The sequence below is a fragment of the Gadus macrocephalus genome, chromosome 16 (genome assembly GCF_031168955.1).
Source record: "Gadus macrocephalus chromosome 16, ASM3116895v1".
NCBI classification, from domain to species: domain Eukaryota; kingdom Metazoa; phylum Chordata; class Actinopteri; order Gadiformes; family Gadidae; genus Gadus; species Gadus macrocephalus.
In genome coordinates, this window is record NC_082397.1 from 3951446 (window position 1) to 3969934 (window position 18489).

General features: G+C 44.2%; 1 protein-coding gene across 2 annotated transcripts in view; it reads left to right on the forward strand.

Moving 5' to 3' along the window:
• Positions 1-18489, forward strand: part of LOC132474771 (glutamate receptor ionotropic, kainate 1) — a 28771-nt gene that overhangs the window by 902 nt on the left and 9380 nt on the right. For both annotated transcript variants that reach the window (XM_060075641.1, XM_060075640.1), the window contains exons 2-7: positions 9354-9521; positions 11456-11713; positions 12494-12675; positions 13623-13676; positions 14959-15132; positions 16577-16720. In XM_060075641.1, coding sequence (XP_059931624.1) covers positions 9354-9521; positions 11456-11713; positions 12494-12675; positions 13623-13676; positions 14959-15132; positions 16577-16720 — 980 coding nt within the window. The remainder of the gene's footprint in view (positions 1-9353; positions 9522-11455; positions 11714-12493; positions 12676-13622; positions 13677-14958; positions 15133-16576; positions 16721-18489) is intronic.

Below are 18489 nucleotides of genomic sequence, written 5' to 3' on the forward strand. Positions count from 1 at the left end.
GAGTGTGCGTGTGTGATCTGTGTGTGTGTGTATTTTGTGAGTGTGTGTGTGTGTGTGTGTGTGCGTGTGTGTGTGTCTTGTGTTGTCAGTGCTCGTGTTTAAGATACACACGTCCCTTCGATAAGCAGGTGGTGTATCCTAAACACAGAGAATCCACGGTACCCTGGTATGTATTCCTGTGCTGATCCCCTTCGGGTGGCACCGCCAGCAACCCAGTGCGTGAGATCAGGAAGAACAGAAGACCTCTGCTTCAAAACGAATCCACTTTCACCTCTTTCAGTGTCAACTTGTCTCACACTTGTCTCACACTTTAGTTCCCCCCGGGTGGATATCATCGAGTTTTAGTTGTAGATCTAAAACAAGTTAATGCCAAGCGGTTGACAGGAACTCCACTGTGCTATTAATAATAGTTGCACTTGCACGTCTATTCCGTCTAGTCTGTTTGATGTTACATGTGAGGCCTAAACCAAAGTGCACCGGTGTGCAGAATGTGAGTTTTATGTTATAGCTCTTTCCCTCTTCAGTAGCCCACCCAAGCCCCTACAACCCTTCACCCCCCCCCCCCCCCCCCCCCATCTAACAGTTGTAGTGATCAGATGTGCAGAGCTTCATATTGTTAAGCTAGGCAGATCATCTGGCCACCTAATCTTTGTCATTTTCTCCACAACCTCCTGAACTCGTAATCTGGCCCATATGGCCGCGTTTGGTTCCAATTAACGCGTCGGGAGCTCAGGCCTCCCGACGTTCCTCCTGGCTCCCTCCTATCCCCGGCCGTTCCCCTTCTGGTGATAACGGTCGGTCCTCCTCTCAGCCCCCAGGCCTTCCACTACTGTAACCCTAATCTCCTGATGGCAGAAAGTCTCTTCCCGGAAATGGAAATGAGTCTGAAAAAAAAGTCTGGTTGTAAAGGTCAGATGAGGGAAGGAGAAAGACGTGAGCCTTCAAACTCTTCATTCTGGTGGTGGGGTCTACAGCTTATGTTCATCTGCTCACGTCAACCATTGTCCTTTTATTAATATTCATCAAAAGTGTCTATGAATGTTGTTAATGAGCAGGTATATGAAACAGTGCCTTTCGGATGAGAGTCAACCACTAGTCTCAACGCCCGACAAACCAGAGCTGGCCCAAAGGGATAGCTCCTCAAGCACCCAGTTGACCTTTAAACAATGCCTTAACCAGGGCTTTATAACAGGGAGTTCAACAGGGCATCAAACAGGTCTTAAAACAGGGACAGGGGGGTACTGGGAAAGAAATTCAGCCTTGGATATATCCACTGGGATCGGCCCAAGGGGCAGGGGAGAGATCTCTATTGCCGCGTTTCCACTGCAGGGTGCGGAACGGATCGGTTCGCAAAGGTGCGGTAGGGAGGGGGCGGTATAGCCCAGCTCAGTTCCGAGGTCGCGTTTCCACCGCCGACAGTACCCTTTGTGGTAGGCCGGATGTCGATCGCCGCGGCAGCTACGTAAACATCGTAAACAACGTCTTCCTCCCCAAGAATGCAGACGAACGTCTCCACCTCCTTGTTCGCCCAAGCAAGCGTTTTACGCGACATGTTCATTGTAAAGAATAATACCTCGAGGCTACTGTTTGTTTGTTTTTATCCCCACGTCGCCCGGAAGTGATGATTCTGTCGACCAATCAACGGAGGGGGTGTGTAGCTAGAATTTCCCAGGACCCTTTCAGGCGTCTCGTCTCGTTTTCAGTACCCCAACGGAGGAGTTCTGAAAACGAGGCCAAAACGGGTACGGCTAAGTCCGGGTCACGCCCACTTTTGGCGGTGGAAACGCAACCCGTACCGCACCTTTGCGAACCGATCCGTTCCGCACCCTGCAGTGGAAACGCGCCATTGGAGACGCAGTTACCTATGGGGGTGGGGGGGGGGAGGTTATATGTGAAAGTAATTTACGGTTAGGGCCTGTGCCCCTAAAGGCACCCAGTGCAACTTTCGAGGCTTAAAAATAAACATTCAATTTCTAGTCTTTTTTACACGTAGTAAGTTTCAATAACTCCATACCATTACATACCGACATTCAAGCAGCAAAGATGAGACGTAAAAAAGACTAGAAATTGAATGTTTATTTTTCATTGAATGTTTACATAAAGTTGCACTGGGTGCCTTTAAGGCCTACCTCATTTTCCCCCAAAAAGATCAGACCCTCCTTTAATTTTTGCGGGCTTGTGCGGGCTTGTGCGGGCTTGTGCGGTGTATGTGTTGGGTATAGAGCTGTCAGTTAAACGCGTTATTAACGGCGTTAACGCAAACCAAATTTAACGGCGTTAAAAAATCTATCGCGCGATTAACGCAATTATTTTATTAAAAAATATATATATTTCTTTGGCTCAAAACAAAGAAGCAGTAGTCCGACTGCTATGTTCAAATGACATTTGTTCAAAGCAGTCGTTTAATTGCACTATAGGCTCTTTTTTTGTATCGTCCTGTTTTGATCAGTATATGCCAATGTTGTTATCAATAAAAAATCATTTGCACAAGGCAAGCCGATGCACTTCACCATGTTGATAAGAGAATTAAAATGAGAAGAATTATGGGACAAAAAAATCAAGGGATATTTAGCATAGAAAAAGAATTTGCGATTAATCGTGAGTTAACTATGACATTAATGCGATTAATCACGATTACATATTTTAATCGCTTGACAGCTCTAGTATTTATGCCAGTTTTTGTGAATGTTTTTGTCTTGGCAGTCCTGTATTTGAGGTTGTGTGTGTTTGTGTGTGTTTGAGAGAGAGATAGTTTGTTTTTTTACTTTAATTTGTGAAATTTTCTTGTCCATGGCGTTTCGTTGACCACCCCAGTGCTGCGCACTGGTTTTGCGTTCACCTAGAATGTTAACATACATTGACCCACTTTGTTGGGGTTTGCTTGGATGCCCACTCCCAGACCACGGACGCAGAACGCTCTCATGCGCATCCCAAGTGGCAAGCACACGTAGAGGGCCGGTGAAGAGACAAACAGGGCCTGTAAAAACAGAGGCCGACAGGGATTTGTTCCGTTATGCTTGATTGCTAGTGCCATAGACAGGGCCTTAAACAGGGCTTTAAACAAGGCTTTATAACAGGGTGTTAAACAGGGCTTTGAACGGGGCCTTTAACCAGGGCTTTTACACAGGGCTTTAAGCAAGGCTTTTAAACAGAGCTTTTAAACAGGGCTATAAACAGGGCTTTAAACAAGGCTTCAAAGCAGGGCTTTAAACATGGCTTCAAAACAGGGCTTTAAACTTGGCGTTAAACAAGGCTTCGTATTAGGGCTTTAAACATGGCTTTAAAACATGTCTTTAAACAAGGCTTTTAAACAGGGCTGTGAACAAGGTTTTAAACAGGGCTTTTAAACAGGGCTTTAAACAAGTCTTTAAAACAGGGCTTTAAAACAGGGCTTTTAACAGGGCTTTAAAACAGGGCTTCAAACAGGGCTTTAAGCAGGGTTTTGACAGAGCTTTTAACAGGTATTAAATAGGGATTTTTAAGCACATCTTTAAATATGGCCCCAAACAAAGTGGCCTTAACACTGGTTTAACCAGGCCTTTAAACAAGACTTTAAACAGGGCTTTTACCAGGGCTTTTGCACAGGGTCGTATCATGTTAACTTTTTACTGGGGTTTAAACAAGGCTCTGGTTGCAGCTTGGACCAACAGAGAGAACTCAGTGCTCACATCAAACAGTGTTCTGGATCCCCTTTCCACAGCCAGCCGTGTGTGTGTGTGTGTGTGTGTGTGTGTGTGTGTGTGTGTGTGTGTGTGTGTGTGTGTGTGTGCGTGTGCGGGTGCATGTGTGTGCGTGATTGCGGGATGGTTTGGGTGTGTGATTGCGGGCTTGTGCGGTGTATGTGTTGGGTATTTATGCCAGTTTTTGCGAATGTTTTTGTCTTGGCAGTCCTGTATTTGAGGTTGTGTGTGTTTGTGTGTGTTTGAGAGAGAGAGAGTTTGTGGTTTTGTGTGTATATGCAGTGGAGTGGTTTAATGTGTGTGTGAGTGTGTGTTGGTGTGTGTGTGCGTGTGTTTGTGTGTGTGTGTGTGTGTACAAGCGGATTTGTATGGGAGAGTGTGATTTTGTGTGAATTTGCGGCAGAATGTGTGTGTGTGTGTGTGTGTGTGTGTGTGTGTGTGTGTGTGTGTGTGTGTGTGTGTGTGTGTGTGTGTGTGTGTGTGTGTGTGTGTGTGTGTGTGTGTGTGTGTGTGTGTGTGTGTGTGTGTTTAGGGCTAGAGAAAGTCCCAACACTATCTCATTGTGCTCTTAAGGTCTCTCTCTCTCTGCAGTGATGGCCGAAGCCATCGTACACATACACAACCACCAGAGCTCCAAACACTTTATATCTAACTCATACCTGTCTTCATGCGTTTATGCTGAGCCTTAGATTGTCTCAAGTTTCTATTTATATTCTCTTTTAATTGTAAAGATATAAATCATTCATCATGCTTATTCGTCTCATACATTCAAAACTTCAAATTTACAGCTTATTTGTCCAATTTATTTTATTTAGCTTTAATTTAAAGGGAACTATTTTCCTAGCTTGACACTCCAGAATCCATCCGAGAGCCTATCCAGTAGACTGGATCAACTGGTAGGATGAATGAACCGTAGTACATCTGGGAGGACTCTCCTACCTAATAAATCAATACAGGGTCGTTTTGATAGCTAATCAACATCAAACCTGATGCTAAAATATGGTATTTTTTAATGCTGTAGTGAATGTTTCTATTATCCACCACATGTTTGATGTAGCCACATTGCTGAAACCCCAACTACCTACTTTTTCGTCAGTTGGGCAGCACTGGTTGTGATTCCCATTATTGCTCTACCAGATCTGTTGGCCGATTACCATTCAACAGCCCAGACAGGCATTGGTTTTGGCTCAGTGATCCTGAAAAAGATATTAAAGGGCAATTATCACAATGACATAATGCAATTATTAATCCACACTGAAAATAGCACTGGCAAGACAAAGCATATTAATATTTACATGTTTATTATTTGTTTTCAATGAAAATGTAAATTTTTATTTTCTTTGTCATGCATAATTGTGTAGACGCAAGATGGAGTGTAAACTAACTGCCACTTTATCGTCGACTTGGAGCCGACGGAGCGTAACTAATCAACGGCTGTCGTAGGGCTCATGTGTCAACGTGTTTATTTGTCGGTTATTCGCTTATTGAGTTAAAGCATTGATCCCTGTCCTCTGCCAACAGGGAGTGCATCGCCTCCCTCTAATTATCATATTGAATATTAACATATGTACACAACAATTAACATTCAACCCCATTCGCTGTGTTAAGCAAACAAATGTATCTGCTGGCTAACGTTGATCTCCAAACTCTAACCTGACCTGGTATTTTCTTATTGTACCATGACTTCACCGAAACTCACATATCAACATATCGGGTTTTCGGCCAAATAGAAATTGGAATGTTGCCTTCGATGTTGAACCACGGCTAAAGTAAGCTTAGCATGCTAGCAAGGCTAGCCAAAGCTACAGAGACACGAGCAAAAACAAAGTATTCATACATGCACCACTTAATGCGGGGAGAGGGGGGAGGGGTGTGGCCACGGTTCACGCCAATTAATCGGGGGTGCCCACGCACGGCACATGTGAGTGCCCGTCCGGATGAATCCAGATGGATAGACGGTTAGATAAGATGTAGAGTGAGCAGGCGCACTGTGAGCCATGACCACTGATTACAAAGGGATAAGTATTGGTGTTCTTGTGGTTCTAGGAAGGATCTTATATTATTCCAGAACTTGCTTAGGCCTAAAAAAAAAAAAAGTTTGGTTCCTGTTGGTTGTCAGTTGAGGTCATGGGTAGGGACTAGGTAATAATAATAATAATAATACATTTAATTTAGAGGCGCCTTTCAAGACACCCAAGGTCACCTTACAGAGCATATAGTCATCATTCAAAACTATGTAAAACAGACTAGGAATAAAAGGAAAACAGAGGTTAAACATGAAGAATAATAATAATTAATAACACTCAAAGACGCCTAAAGTGAAGGGGGACCTCACTAACCACCACCAATATGTAGCACCCACTTGGGTGATTATTTAGGTAGGGAATTAGAATTAGATAGGTAGGGAATTTATTTTTTATTTTATTTTTTCCAGCGGCAGCGAATGATAGGTAGGTTGTCTTCATTAAAAACGACAGAATGCGCTCATCCTTGTACAGAATGAAGAGGTGCTGAACAAAAAACTTAATTATAGTTTGCATCAAAAATAAAAAATATTTTTTTTATTTTTTTTCTTCAAACTCATAAAATAATTTGGGTCGCACATAAATTGACAGGGTCGGTCGGAAACCGGAAGCGAACAATTTTTTTTTTAAAAGAGAGAGAGAGAGAGAGAGAGAGAGAGAGAGAGAGAGGGAGGGGGAGAGAGAGAGAGAGAGAGAGAGGGAGGGGTGAGAGAGAGAGAGAGAGAGAGAGAGAGAGAGAGAGAGGGAGGGAGGGGGAGAGAGAGAGAGAGAGAGAGAGGAGAGGGAGGGAGGGAGGGGGGAGAGAGAGAGAGAGAGAGAGAGAGAGAGAGAGAGGGAGGGGGGGAGAGAGAGAGAGAGAGAGAGAGAGAGAGAGAGAGAGAGAGGGAGGGGAGAGAGAGAGAGAGAGAGAGAGAGAGAGGGAGGAGGGAGAGAGAGAGAGAGAGAGAGAGAGAGAGAGGGAGGGGGGGAGAGAGAGAGAGAGAGAGAGAGAGAGAGAGGAGAGAGAGAGAGAGAGAGGGAGGGGGAGAGAGAGAGAGAGAGAGAGAGAGAGAGGGGAGGGGAGAGAGAGAGAGAGAGAGAGAGAGAGGAGGGAGGGAGGGAGGGAGAGAGAGAGAGAGAGAGAGAGAGAGAGAGGAGAGAGAGAGAGAGAGAGGGAGAGGGAGAGGGAGAGGGAGAGGGAGAGGGGGAGAGAGAGAGAGAACGACAAGCCCTGTGTATGTCCGTGAGAAAGACTAAAGATTCAGAGATTGTTGTTCCCGGGTACTGGGCGGCCATGGTCAGTATCTATGTCCCTGGGAGCGACCGGGAGTCGAACACAGAGCTCAGTGTGGCCCCGGAGCCGCGCTGCCAAGCCAAAGAAGAAGGTCATTCACCCTCACAGTCTCAAGGGGGAGGCTTTAAACCCCCCCAGCACAACGCCCCCGGCTTGGTCTTCAAATCAATCCAACCTTCACTAGCAATTAAAAAATCTTTTAATTGCTAGTTAAATTGTGATTGATTTTAACGCATGCACAATTCCTTGCTGCCATTGTGGGTACAGCGTTTTCAAGGATGTCATTTAAGAAATATTGTCGGTCCAAACTGGCACACACAGGACTGAAAGAAAATGTAAACACGGTGTTTATGTGTGTTAACATGAAGAAGGCCTAATACTGGGAACGTTTCAGTTGGTCTACTCTTGACTATAATTATTGGTTAATAAGATTGTTTTAGAATAATAATGTTTATGAGTTGTGATACAGGTCCAGATACATTAGTGATGCTTACATTTGAAAAGCTTGCAATGCTTGATTTAGCAGGGTGTCTGTCCACCACATCTGGGCAGTTGGCCAGACGCCCACCAACACAGAAATCATGGTTCTGACACACAACCGGAACATGTGTGTGTGGGTGTGTAACAAACTTGCAACCTTCACACACACACACACACACACACACACACACACACACACACACACACACACACACACACACACACACACACACACACACACACACACACACACACGCATACACACACGCAAGGTCACACAAACATACACACACACTCACAAAATACACACACAGACACACACACACACACACACAAACACACACACACACACACACACACACACACACACACACACACACACACACACACACACACACACACACACACACACAAGGTCACAGAAACCTCACACAGTCGACTGACAAGAACACACACATACACACACACGCGCACGCACGCACACACACACGCAAACACACGCACGCACACACACACACACACACACACACACACACACACACACACACACACACACACACACACACACACACACACACACACACACACATACCAGCACATTCAGTCAAAGACACAAATGCAAACTCCTAGCAGTCAGGAATCTACCACATGTCTTATCCTGTTCTTTTTTTTGGGGTTTCATATCATTATGTTTCATTTTAAAACAATCCTTGGTACGCCAGGTCACCACTGTATTGTTCTGAAGGCTAACAGGGGACTGTATCACAAGCAACCAACTGCAGAAATGATTGATAAGACCTCTGACTTGGGAGTATGTGATTGACTAAAAGTGAAAATGTTATTATTATTAACGACAGGATGATAATTCTCTGTATTGCGTATTATTATGTGGTAGGTTGCTTCCGCATTCGATAAGTAACCAAATCCCTGTTGATTACAATGTTATCACGAACGATTCCTGTACCCCTAAATTTTGTTCTGGTGCACCTAAAAACATGAGTGTAAAAAACAATGCATAAAGTTAGTCTGGGGCCCTGACACGCGGACAGAAACCTCAGCTCTGCTGAAAGTCTGGCTTTCCTTTCAGTCCACATTCCAGTGCAGACTTTAAACGTTGGACCACATTACGCAGCATCACGACTGTCTGGGTTACAAGGCTCAACGGAAACCTTGGCGAGAGAGAGGGAGGTATGAGGGAGAGAGGAGGAGGCGATGGTGAGGAGGGAGAAAGAGAGACATTGGTTTGTCTGGTTGCGCTTCTGAAGAATTTTTGTCAATATATAATTTCATGGTTATCTGGTGTATTGCTTCACCTCAAGATTAAATCAAGACATTATAATAATATGTAAATAAACCATTTTTATTGTTAGAAATTCACAATTATTTTGTTTTGAATATATAAAATGTTTTATCGTATTGCAGGAAAAAAATTTGACTGTTTTCAGTCTCACAGGCACGAAGGCCCTTTGGATGAAAGTCACTGCCAAACGACCTAACGCTGGGGGAAAAATAAGGGACGGGTTGCGACCCCTTGATGGACACTTGAGACCCCCTAAAAGCCTGGAAATTCTAATTTTGGTCCCTGGAAAAATCTTAAAAATCTTATTTGTGAATGTGTGAATTATTTTAAAGAGATAATTCGCAAATATCGATGAGCTACAGAAAAATATTATTGTTGTGTTGCTTCTTATATTGCCATTGAATATGGTTGTTTCTGGTAAAGCCTTCTTGGGTGGTGCTGTTGCAAATGGTGTGTAATCCAAATGTTGCATAAAGAAAAGGCAACGTGTCCAACTTGTGTTCTCTCTCTCTCTGTCTCTATGTCTCTCTCTCTCTCTCTCTCTCTCTCTCTCTCTCTCTCTCTCTCTCTCTCTCTCTCTCTCCTCCACTCTGCAGGGGGCATCTTTGAGACCCTGGAGAATGATCCCATCAGTGTCGAGGAGTTGGCCTTCAAGTTTGCGGTGACCAGCATCAACAGGAACCGCACGCTGATGCCCAACACCACGCTGACCTACGACATCCAGAGAATAAACCTCTTCGACAGCTTCGAGGCCTCCCGAAGAGGTACGACAATACTTCCTTGAAGGGCCCTTTTTCACCCTGGTCAAACAGGAGACCTTCAATCTTTACTGGTGGGCTTGGGATGTCTCCCTGATTTTAATTGACAAGGGTACAAGGAGATGTGGTTTTGGACTGAGAGAAAACTTCTTCGAACCATATCTTCTTGTACTCTTGTTATTTCAAATCAAGCAGCCCTCACCCACACATTTCAACATTGGTTTTGTTTCATTTGATTTCGCGTTTGTTGAATCTCTGTGCCTGATAGACAAAGCGCTGGCGATAATAATAGCGCTGTTATTTGAAGAATGGTTTCTCATTGGAGGACTCAGAGTAACCATAGCGATGAAGGTTCGCTGGTATTGGGGTTTAAATGTGTAGAAGAATAACCTTGCAGTTCGGTCAGCTGGTGTGCCAGAAATCATAAGACATTCAAGCACTTTTGTAACTGTTTTAATAAGGGCTGGGCAACGATTAAAAGTCTTAATCGCGATTAATCGTTTAGTATTGGTGAGTTAACTCCCGATTAATCTCACTTTTAAAATGATATTTTAAATCCACTCCAATTTAAGTTAATTGAGATTATCAAATGGGATGACACATTATCTTCATACCAAATGTACTTAATAAGCAAAAACTAGAGCAGGTGATCTTGAGGGAGTTCTATTGACTCACTCAGTGTGGGTTGAATATGAAACTTATGGAACACCACAGATTTTAGAATTGTAAACAGGCAGTTAATTAGTATAATTGTAAACCAACAGTTACTACAAGTGTAGCTAAATTCAAATGAGTAGCGCCACAGATTTGGGAATTGTAAACAGGCTGTCACTTACTGCAAATGTAATTGGATGCAAAGTAAGTGGTACTAAAAACACTTTGAATATTGACATTCTGGGGTGACCTTTCAAAATCAAAGTAAAATAAAAAATAAAATAAAATAAAAAAGAGATTGTGCGTTCATGCGTCAATTTGTATTAATCGCATTAAAATTAAATTGCATTAACGCGTAATTAGCGTGTTAACTTGCCAAGCCCTAGTTTTAATAAATACTGGGCCTTTACGACACTCTTCAAACCTGTCAAATTGTATTTGTATAGCCGTTCCAGTTTGTGTCTCAAAGGATTAGAAAGCTGCTTTGAAATATCTATTGCCTAGTCAGTAATCTCCCATGAACCCATATGGTAAAAGGACACTTGATTACCACATATCAGGCCACCCCAAGGTGGTTCCTGGTCCCACACTGGAGCCCCTGATGTTCTGGAGGTCGCTTTTGCCTCAAAATGTTGCTTCTGTGTCCCAGCTGATAACACAGGACGGTAGTAAAAAAACGAAAACAAAAAAAGAACCCAATATTTCTGGTCAGTGTGTATCAGTAAGAGAGTACAAATATGGATAGAAATCCAAAATCGGTGTGTGAAAAATAACATCATCCAAATTAGGGGTGTGAACGTGTGTACACGTGTAACCGGTTAGTAAATCAAAACCGTTTAGGAAAAATCAGTAAACAAAAACCGTAAAAAAAAAATTGAAATGACCGCGCCATTGTTTCAATGGGAATAGGGACGGTCCAAACATAAAGTTTACATGTTTAATGAAACAGTAAACTGACAACAACCTAATTAACACCGCAACTGCAAATTAACCACACAGAGATAACCATGGCAACCGGTCAAACAAATTTTATTTTTGCGATCATTCTGCTCGCGCATCCGCCGTGTGGATAAACAAATAATCCCCCTATTGAACGAAGTTAAACCGAGTGAGCGCGACTGCGGTCCACTTAAAAAAAAGAAAGAAAAAATGCATTAATTAATAAAAAAAACGGTTAACCGTGTACACGAAAAAAAAAGGGGTTGTGTAACCGTTTGCAATTTTTTGTAACCGTTCACAACCCTGATCCAAATAACAGACCCACCTCACCCTGTCTTGGACCCTAGCCTGTGACCAGCTGGCCCTGGGCGTGGGGGCCGTGTTCGGCCCCTCACACAGCTCCTCGGTCAGCGCGGTGCAGTCCATCTGCAACGCCCTGGAGGTGCCCCACATCCAGACGCGCTGGAAGCACCCGTCGGTGGACAACAGAGACAGCTTCTTCATCAACCTGTTCCCAGAGTACACCTCCATCAGCCGCGCGGTCCTCGACATCGTCCAGTACTACAAGTGGAAGGCCGTCACCGTGGTGTACGAGGACGCCACTGGTGAGGCGCTGGGGACGGGCGGTGGTGGTGGGGGTGGTGGTGATGGTGGTGGTGGTGGGGGTGGTGGTGGTGGTGGTGGTGGTGGTGGGGGTGGTGGTGGTGGGGATGGAGGTGACGGGAAGATGGTGGTGGTGGTGATAATTATGATGATGATGATGATGAGGATGATGAGGATGATAATGATGATATAATATGAAGGTAAGACAAGGACGTTTGTGATAATGTTTATAAGGAATGAAAATACAAGAAACAAAAATACAAAAAGCAACTTTATAAGATATTTAATCGGTCATATGACCGGAGTAAAGAAACAATCGTCAAACTCATTAATTTAAAACAACTAGAAACTGTCTTTCCATGACAGATGATTGATTGATGAATGATTAAGTCCCCACTAGGGCCTAAAAAAAATTTTTGTTCGGTTCCGGTTTCCGACCGACCCTGTTAATTTATGTGCGACCCAAGTTATTTTATGATCTTGGAAGAAAAAAAAAAGAAAAAGAAAAAGTTTTGATGCAAACTATAATTACGTTTTTGTACAGCACCTCTTCATTCTGTACAAGGATGAGCGCATTCTCTCGTTTTTATTCGCTGCCGCTGAAAAAAATAAAATAAAAAAATAAAATAAATTCCCTACATACCCATGACCTCAACTGACAACCAACAGGAACCAAACTTTCCTTTTTTTTAGGCCTAGTCCCTTTATGGGTAATTAATTGTGTGTGTATTGAGCCTACATCCTGACACTGGGGGGTTGCGTGTGTCTATCTGTGATTCCAGGTCTGATTCGGTTGCAAGAGTTGATCAAAGCTCCGTCGAGATACAGCATCAAGATTAAGATCCGTCAACTCCCCCAGGGCAGTAAGGACGCCCGGCCACTGCTCAAGGAGATGAAGAAGGGGAAGGAGTTCTACGTCATCTTCGACTGCTCCTACCAAACCTCTGCCGATGTCCTCAAACAGGTGAGACTACAACTCCCATGATGCACTGGTCGGTCGGCGATGGTGTGCCATCGACACAATTGCTTCCTTGATGAGACAATTGCTTCCTTGATGAGACAATTGCTTCCTTAATTTGAGACATTTCCATGTCTTGTTGATATCACATTTGAATTAATAAAATCTTACATTCTCTGTATGTTTTCCTTTTTAAGGCTGCAGTGCCACACCAGAAATGATCCTCAGGGATTATTAAAGTCTTATTTTATTTTATCTTATCTTAGGCGCATCCATTGCCTTTCTTTAAGATTTCTTTAAGATTCAAGTTATTGCTTCCTTGATTTGAGATATATTTATCTGTTGGCTACACAATAGTACGAAGATATTGACTTGGAATAGGAGTAAGCCAAAACAGCGATCAAAACCTCCTTCCCGGTTGAAATACCCTGCCAACTATTGTCTGTCTTATGGTTGTGTATCCTGACGTTTCATAGTCTCGTGCCGTCTTCAATCTCCCCTTCCAAAATTGTATTTTCCACTTCAGTGGAACATATGCCCAGTTTTTGCTATTTTATTTTGCATTGCTTTCTGAGTAATATCCACTATGCACGAGATTAGTCAAATTCTATCCCTTCTGAAATCCAATGTCCAATTTCCCAAATCCAAGCCGAGCCAGTTTCCAGGGCAGAAGCGGGATTAATTGGAAAACCCCACATGAACACAACATGAGCAAATTGAGACACTAAAATGCACAGTGCGCTAACTCGTTAATGCTAACCACGTCGGCAGTGTGCAGCCAACCAATCGAAAACAAGTATTCTGCATTGAGAAAGTCTCCCCTGGACGGTGGTAATCGGTGTGTATGGATGGACGGGGCTGGGACGGGGTGGGAGGGGGTGGTGGAGAAGTTGAATTATTATTCGATTGGTTCTGTTCTCTGTAAATATGACTTCCTGTCTTTCCTCCTCTAGATCCTGTCCATGGGTATGATGACAGAATACTACCACTTCTTTTTCACCACTTTGGTAAGAAACACCTAGCCCAACACAACCTCTCTGTTCCCAAGGGTCGTTATCAACGGGCACTGACCAAAATGTCGCTGGACGCAATTAGATCGACCTCCAACCAATCAGAGCAACGAAACGGCTGACACGTTGACGGCAGCCATCTTGGCTGTTGAATGAAACGCCCTCAACGGCGCTCCCATTGGGCGTTCCTTTGTACAGTCATCGTATTAAACCTGCCCTATATTCGTTCAACGTTTTTGATTGGCCGGGACCCGGGCCAAGTCTAGTCTGCTAGGAATCAGTTAGAACGGACGGGGTGGCCAGATGCATATTCCAGAGCAAAACAAAACATGAGCTTGCAGATTTGTCTGGTTCCCAGATTAAAGCAACGCCACCACTTCCCTACCAAACCCTCAACTTCCCCTTGTCAATTGTGCAACAGCATTAAACATCTGTTTTTTTTCCCCTTTAAAAAATGGGATTGGTATATACTGTGGTCGGTCTGTGGTCCTACACTCTGTTCCATCCGTTTAATTAAAGCCCTGGGTTTTAATCCTGGCTCGCAGAGTCTCTGGCTGTGCTGAACTGTGCGCTGTACTGTGTGTAGATTGCACGGAGGTCTGAACTCAGACATCTGTGGTTTGTTTCGTAATCTGATTGTTGGATATATTCTGCATGTCCCAAATTCCTTAGGTCTTAATATATTGTCACACAGCTGTAATCAAGTGTCCTTTTACCCTTGTGGTGTGTTAAAGCCATAGACTGAAAGATGAGAGTAGATAAGAAGAGGAAGCCATGTGTGAGGTTGAGGCAGACACGGATGCGCAGCTGTTGCTAACATTGCTGTGTTAAGGATTCGGAGATCACTGTGCTGCTGATGCTAACATGTTGATAACTCCCCAGTGTAACCGATGCTACAGTACCACCGATGCAGTTGTTCTCTTAATGCTACGGCTTCGGCTGTGGGACTAATGCAAAGTGCAGAAGCTAAATGATGATAGTGATTATGGCGATGCAGTACTGCTAATGGTAATGCAGCTGTCTGACTAATGCTCACAGTTCTGTGCTGCTGGGTTACTTTCGCTAATACAGCTGAGCTTCTAATGCTAGCATTGTTAGCATCAGCACCTGTGCTACTGATGCTAACACTTACTAGGCTATAGCAGTTCGGCTATAGCCTAGTAAGACTGCTGGATCCCAGATCACACTGACGCCAACTCTGCTCCTCGGTTATTTTGTTATTCTTCCGGGGGGGGGGTTTGATTTGTGTTTTCTGCGTGTCGCCGCCGGACCCCTCCAGGACCTGTTCTCCCTGGACCTGGAGCCGTACCGCTACAGCGGCGTCAACATGACGGGCTTCCGGCTGCTGAACATCGACAGCCCGGCGGTGGGGTCGGTGGTGGAGCGCTGGGCCATGGAGCGGCTGCAGGCCCCCGCCAAGGTGGAGAGCGGCATGATGGAGGGCATGATGACGGTGAGAGGGCCCTGATGGTGCGTTCAGGTCACGCGTGGGACGTGGGACAGATCCCCATCTACACTTTGATTTGGGGAGTGTTCAGGGGTTGGGTCAGTACGTTCAAGATGGAGTGCACCAGATTGATAGCAGTGTTGGCGTTCTGCTTTGTTGATTGATGCATACCGTTTTTTTGGTTAACAGCAAATGTAACGACTCGTATTGTGATTGAATGCTTTCATTGTACTTAGCAACACTTTATTAATTACTTATTGAACTATAAAGTTGGTCTGTGTATGAGTGAGTGTGTGTGTGTGTGTGTCGATGTGTATATTTTTGTGCGTGTGTATATGTTTATGTATGTGTTTATGTATTTTGTATGTGTATCTTTGTGTGTGTGTGCGCGCTTACGTTCGTGTATGTGCCTGTGTGTGTGTGTACATGCCTGTGTGTGCGTTGATGCGTGTGTGTCTTTGTGTATTTCAAGTATATATGTGTGTGTGTATGTGAGTATGTTTGTGTTTGTGTATTTGTGTGTGTCTGCCTGCGTTCCTGTGTGTGCGTTGATGCGTGTGTGTCTTTGTGTATTTCAAGTATATATGTGTGTGTGTGTATGTGAGTATGTGTGTGTGTGTGTGTGTATTTCATGTATATATGTGTGTATTTCATGTATGTATGTGTGTGTGTGTATTTCATGTATATATGTGTGTGTCTTTGTGTGTATTTCATGTATATATATATGTGTGTGTGTGTGTATTTCATGTATATGTGTGTGTGTGTATTTCATGTTTATGTGTGTGTGTATTTCATGTTTCTGTGTGTGTGTATTTCATGTATATATATGTGTGTGTGTGTATTTCATGTTTATGTGTGTGTGTGTGTGTGTGTGTGTATTTCAAGTTTATGTGTGTGTGTGTGTGTGTGTATTTCATGTTTCTGTGTGTGTGTGTGTGTGTGTGTGTGTTTCTGTGTGTACTTCATGTTTCTGTGTGTGTGTGTGTGTGTGTGTGTGTGTGTGTGTGTGTGTGTGTGTGTGTGTGTGTGTGTGTACTTCATGTTTCTGTGTGTGTATTTCATGTTTCTGTGTGTGTGTGTGTGTGTGTGTGTGTGTACTTCATGTTTCTGTGTGTGTGTGTGTGTGTGTGTGTGTGTGTGTGTACTTCATGTTTCTGTGTGTGTGTGTATTTCATGTATATGTTTGTGTGTGTGTGTGTGTGTGTGTGTGTGTGTGTGTGTGTGTGTGTGTACTTCATGTTTCTGTGTGTGTACTTCATGTTTCTGTGTGTGTGTGTGTGTACTTCATGTTTCTGTGTGTGTGTGTGTATTTCATGTGTGTGTGTGTACTTCATGTTTCTGTGTGTGTGTGTGTGTGTGTGTGTGTGTGTGTGTGTGTGTGTGTGTGTGTGTGTGTGTGTGTGTGTGTGTGTGTGTACTTCATGTTCCTGTGTGTGTGGCTGTCTCCCAGACGGAGGCGGCTCTGATGTACGACGCGGTGTACATGGTGGCGGCCGCGTCCCAGCGGGCGTCCCAGCTCACCGTCAGCTCGCTGCAGTGCCACCGTCACAAGCCCTGGCGCTTCGGATCGCGCTTCATCAACCTGCTGAAGGAGGTGAGGGCGCTCGCAGCGGGAGACCGGCCAATAGTGGCGTCTGACGCGTGCCGGGAGAGGCGACGGTCTGATGAGCTACGCTGTACTTTATGCTAATGCTGGTATTTATGCTAAGTCAAAGTCACAGACAAAGTCAGCGGTATTGCCCATTACCAGATGTGTGCAAGACAAATAGAGCAATCTAAATCGCGTTTGTCTCTGACCCACGGTGCAGTAAGTACAAAAGGATACAATTTATTTACAAAAAAACTCATTCTAAATAGTGCAAAATAATTCTGAATAGTGCGGTAAAACAAAACGGTATATGTTTAAAAAGTAAATGGTCCAAGGCTATTGGGGGCAAATGGGAGGGGGCTAACACTATTATTTAGCGTCTAATGGACGAGGACCACGTTGGCCACGGAATGAAGTGGGCGTGTTCTGCAGGGTGACAGTACCTGCCGTTCAATGTAGGGTTTATCTCACTACAATTGAAGTGACACATTTTTTATCTGATCGTGCATCTTTGACGAAAAGAGTAATTGTGAAAGTTATCCACTTCCATTTTCTCTATATTTTCCCCACAACATTAATACACTGTGGACGCAAACCTGCAGCATGATCACCGCCAGATGTGATGTTGAATAGCAATTGCGAGCCATTTCAAAAGCTATATATTTGTGAAATCACAAGTGGTGGTGGCCCACCCAGATAAATGATGGGTAGATCAATACATACCACTGGGTCCGCTGGTACCTATGATCTTTAAAGCATAGATCTGGGTGGACATCCCCACGTCGGATGTAACTATTGGGTTGTTTTTTTTAAATGGGTTGTATCACATCTGGTGGTAAAATTTGTAGCAATAGAGTAACCTATGAAAGCTACCGCACCATGTCCCCTCAATGACACTGGCCTACTTTCCAAAAACCTGTTTTCAATTGAAAATGATGGACCCTGCTCCTGTTTTATTCTCTTCTTATCTATTCACTCATTAATTACAAATATATTCAAAAAGCAAGATCCTTTGTAGCAGTGAGGTCCTGGTAGAGGCCATGTACTAAAAAATACATAATCAAAACGAATGATTCTGTTCAGAAACAGCTCATCAAATCTCTCTGCAGATCTTCACTCGATCTTCAATTGAACCCTCTTGTTATTAACAAACAATGGTATGCTTGAATAGTCTTCATTTTGTTGTCGTCGTGGGCCTTCATAGACAGGACAATGAAGGTAGACGGGATTGGTTCATAGAGAGCGAGCGAAGCAGAGGACCACACAGGTCAGAATCAAACCTGGCTCACTACACTTACAGCTGAGATCCGTTCAAAGGCGCGGGCAGGGGTCAAAGGGCTTAGCATCAGTCTGATCAGTTCATTCTCTTCTCTCAACAATCAGGAGATAAAGAGAGAGAGAGAGAGAGAGGGAGAGAGTGGGCGAGAGAGAGAGGGAGAGAAAGAGAGAGAGAGTGACAGACTTGATTTGTACGGCTTCACACACAGGAACTTAATGAGAGACGAGGGAGTGTGTGTCTGTCTGGTGCGGTGGTGGGAGCAGATGTTTGCGGTGACATTGTTTGTGTGCGATGAGACCTCTTCAGTCTCCCCTCCTGCACGCCAGCAGCGTCATCCACGGCCTAAGAGCTCCCAGCGCGGCTTCATCAGAAGAACTCAGGAGAAGAGTTCTAATGACGGCGCACTTCGTTACGCCCTCGCTGATACGGATGGCGTCTGATGCTGCAACACCAGAGTCCCAACGTCTAACTCCACCTACCCCGTAGACACGATAAC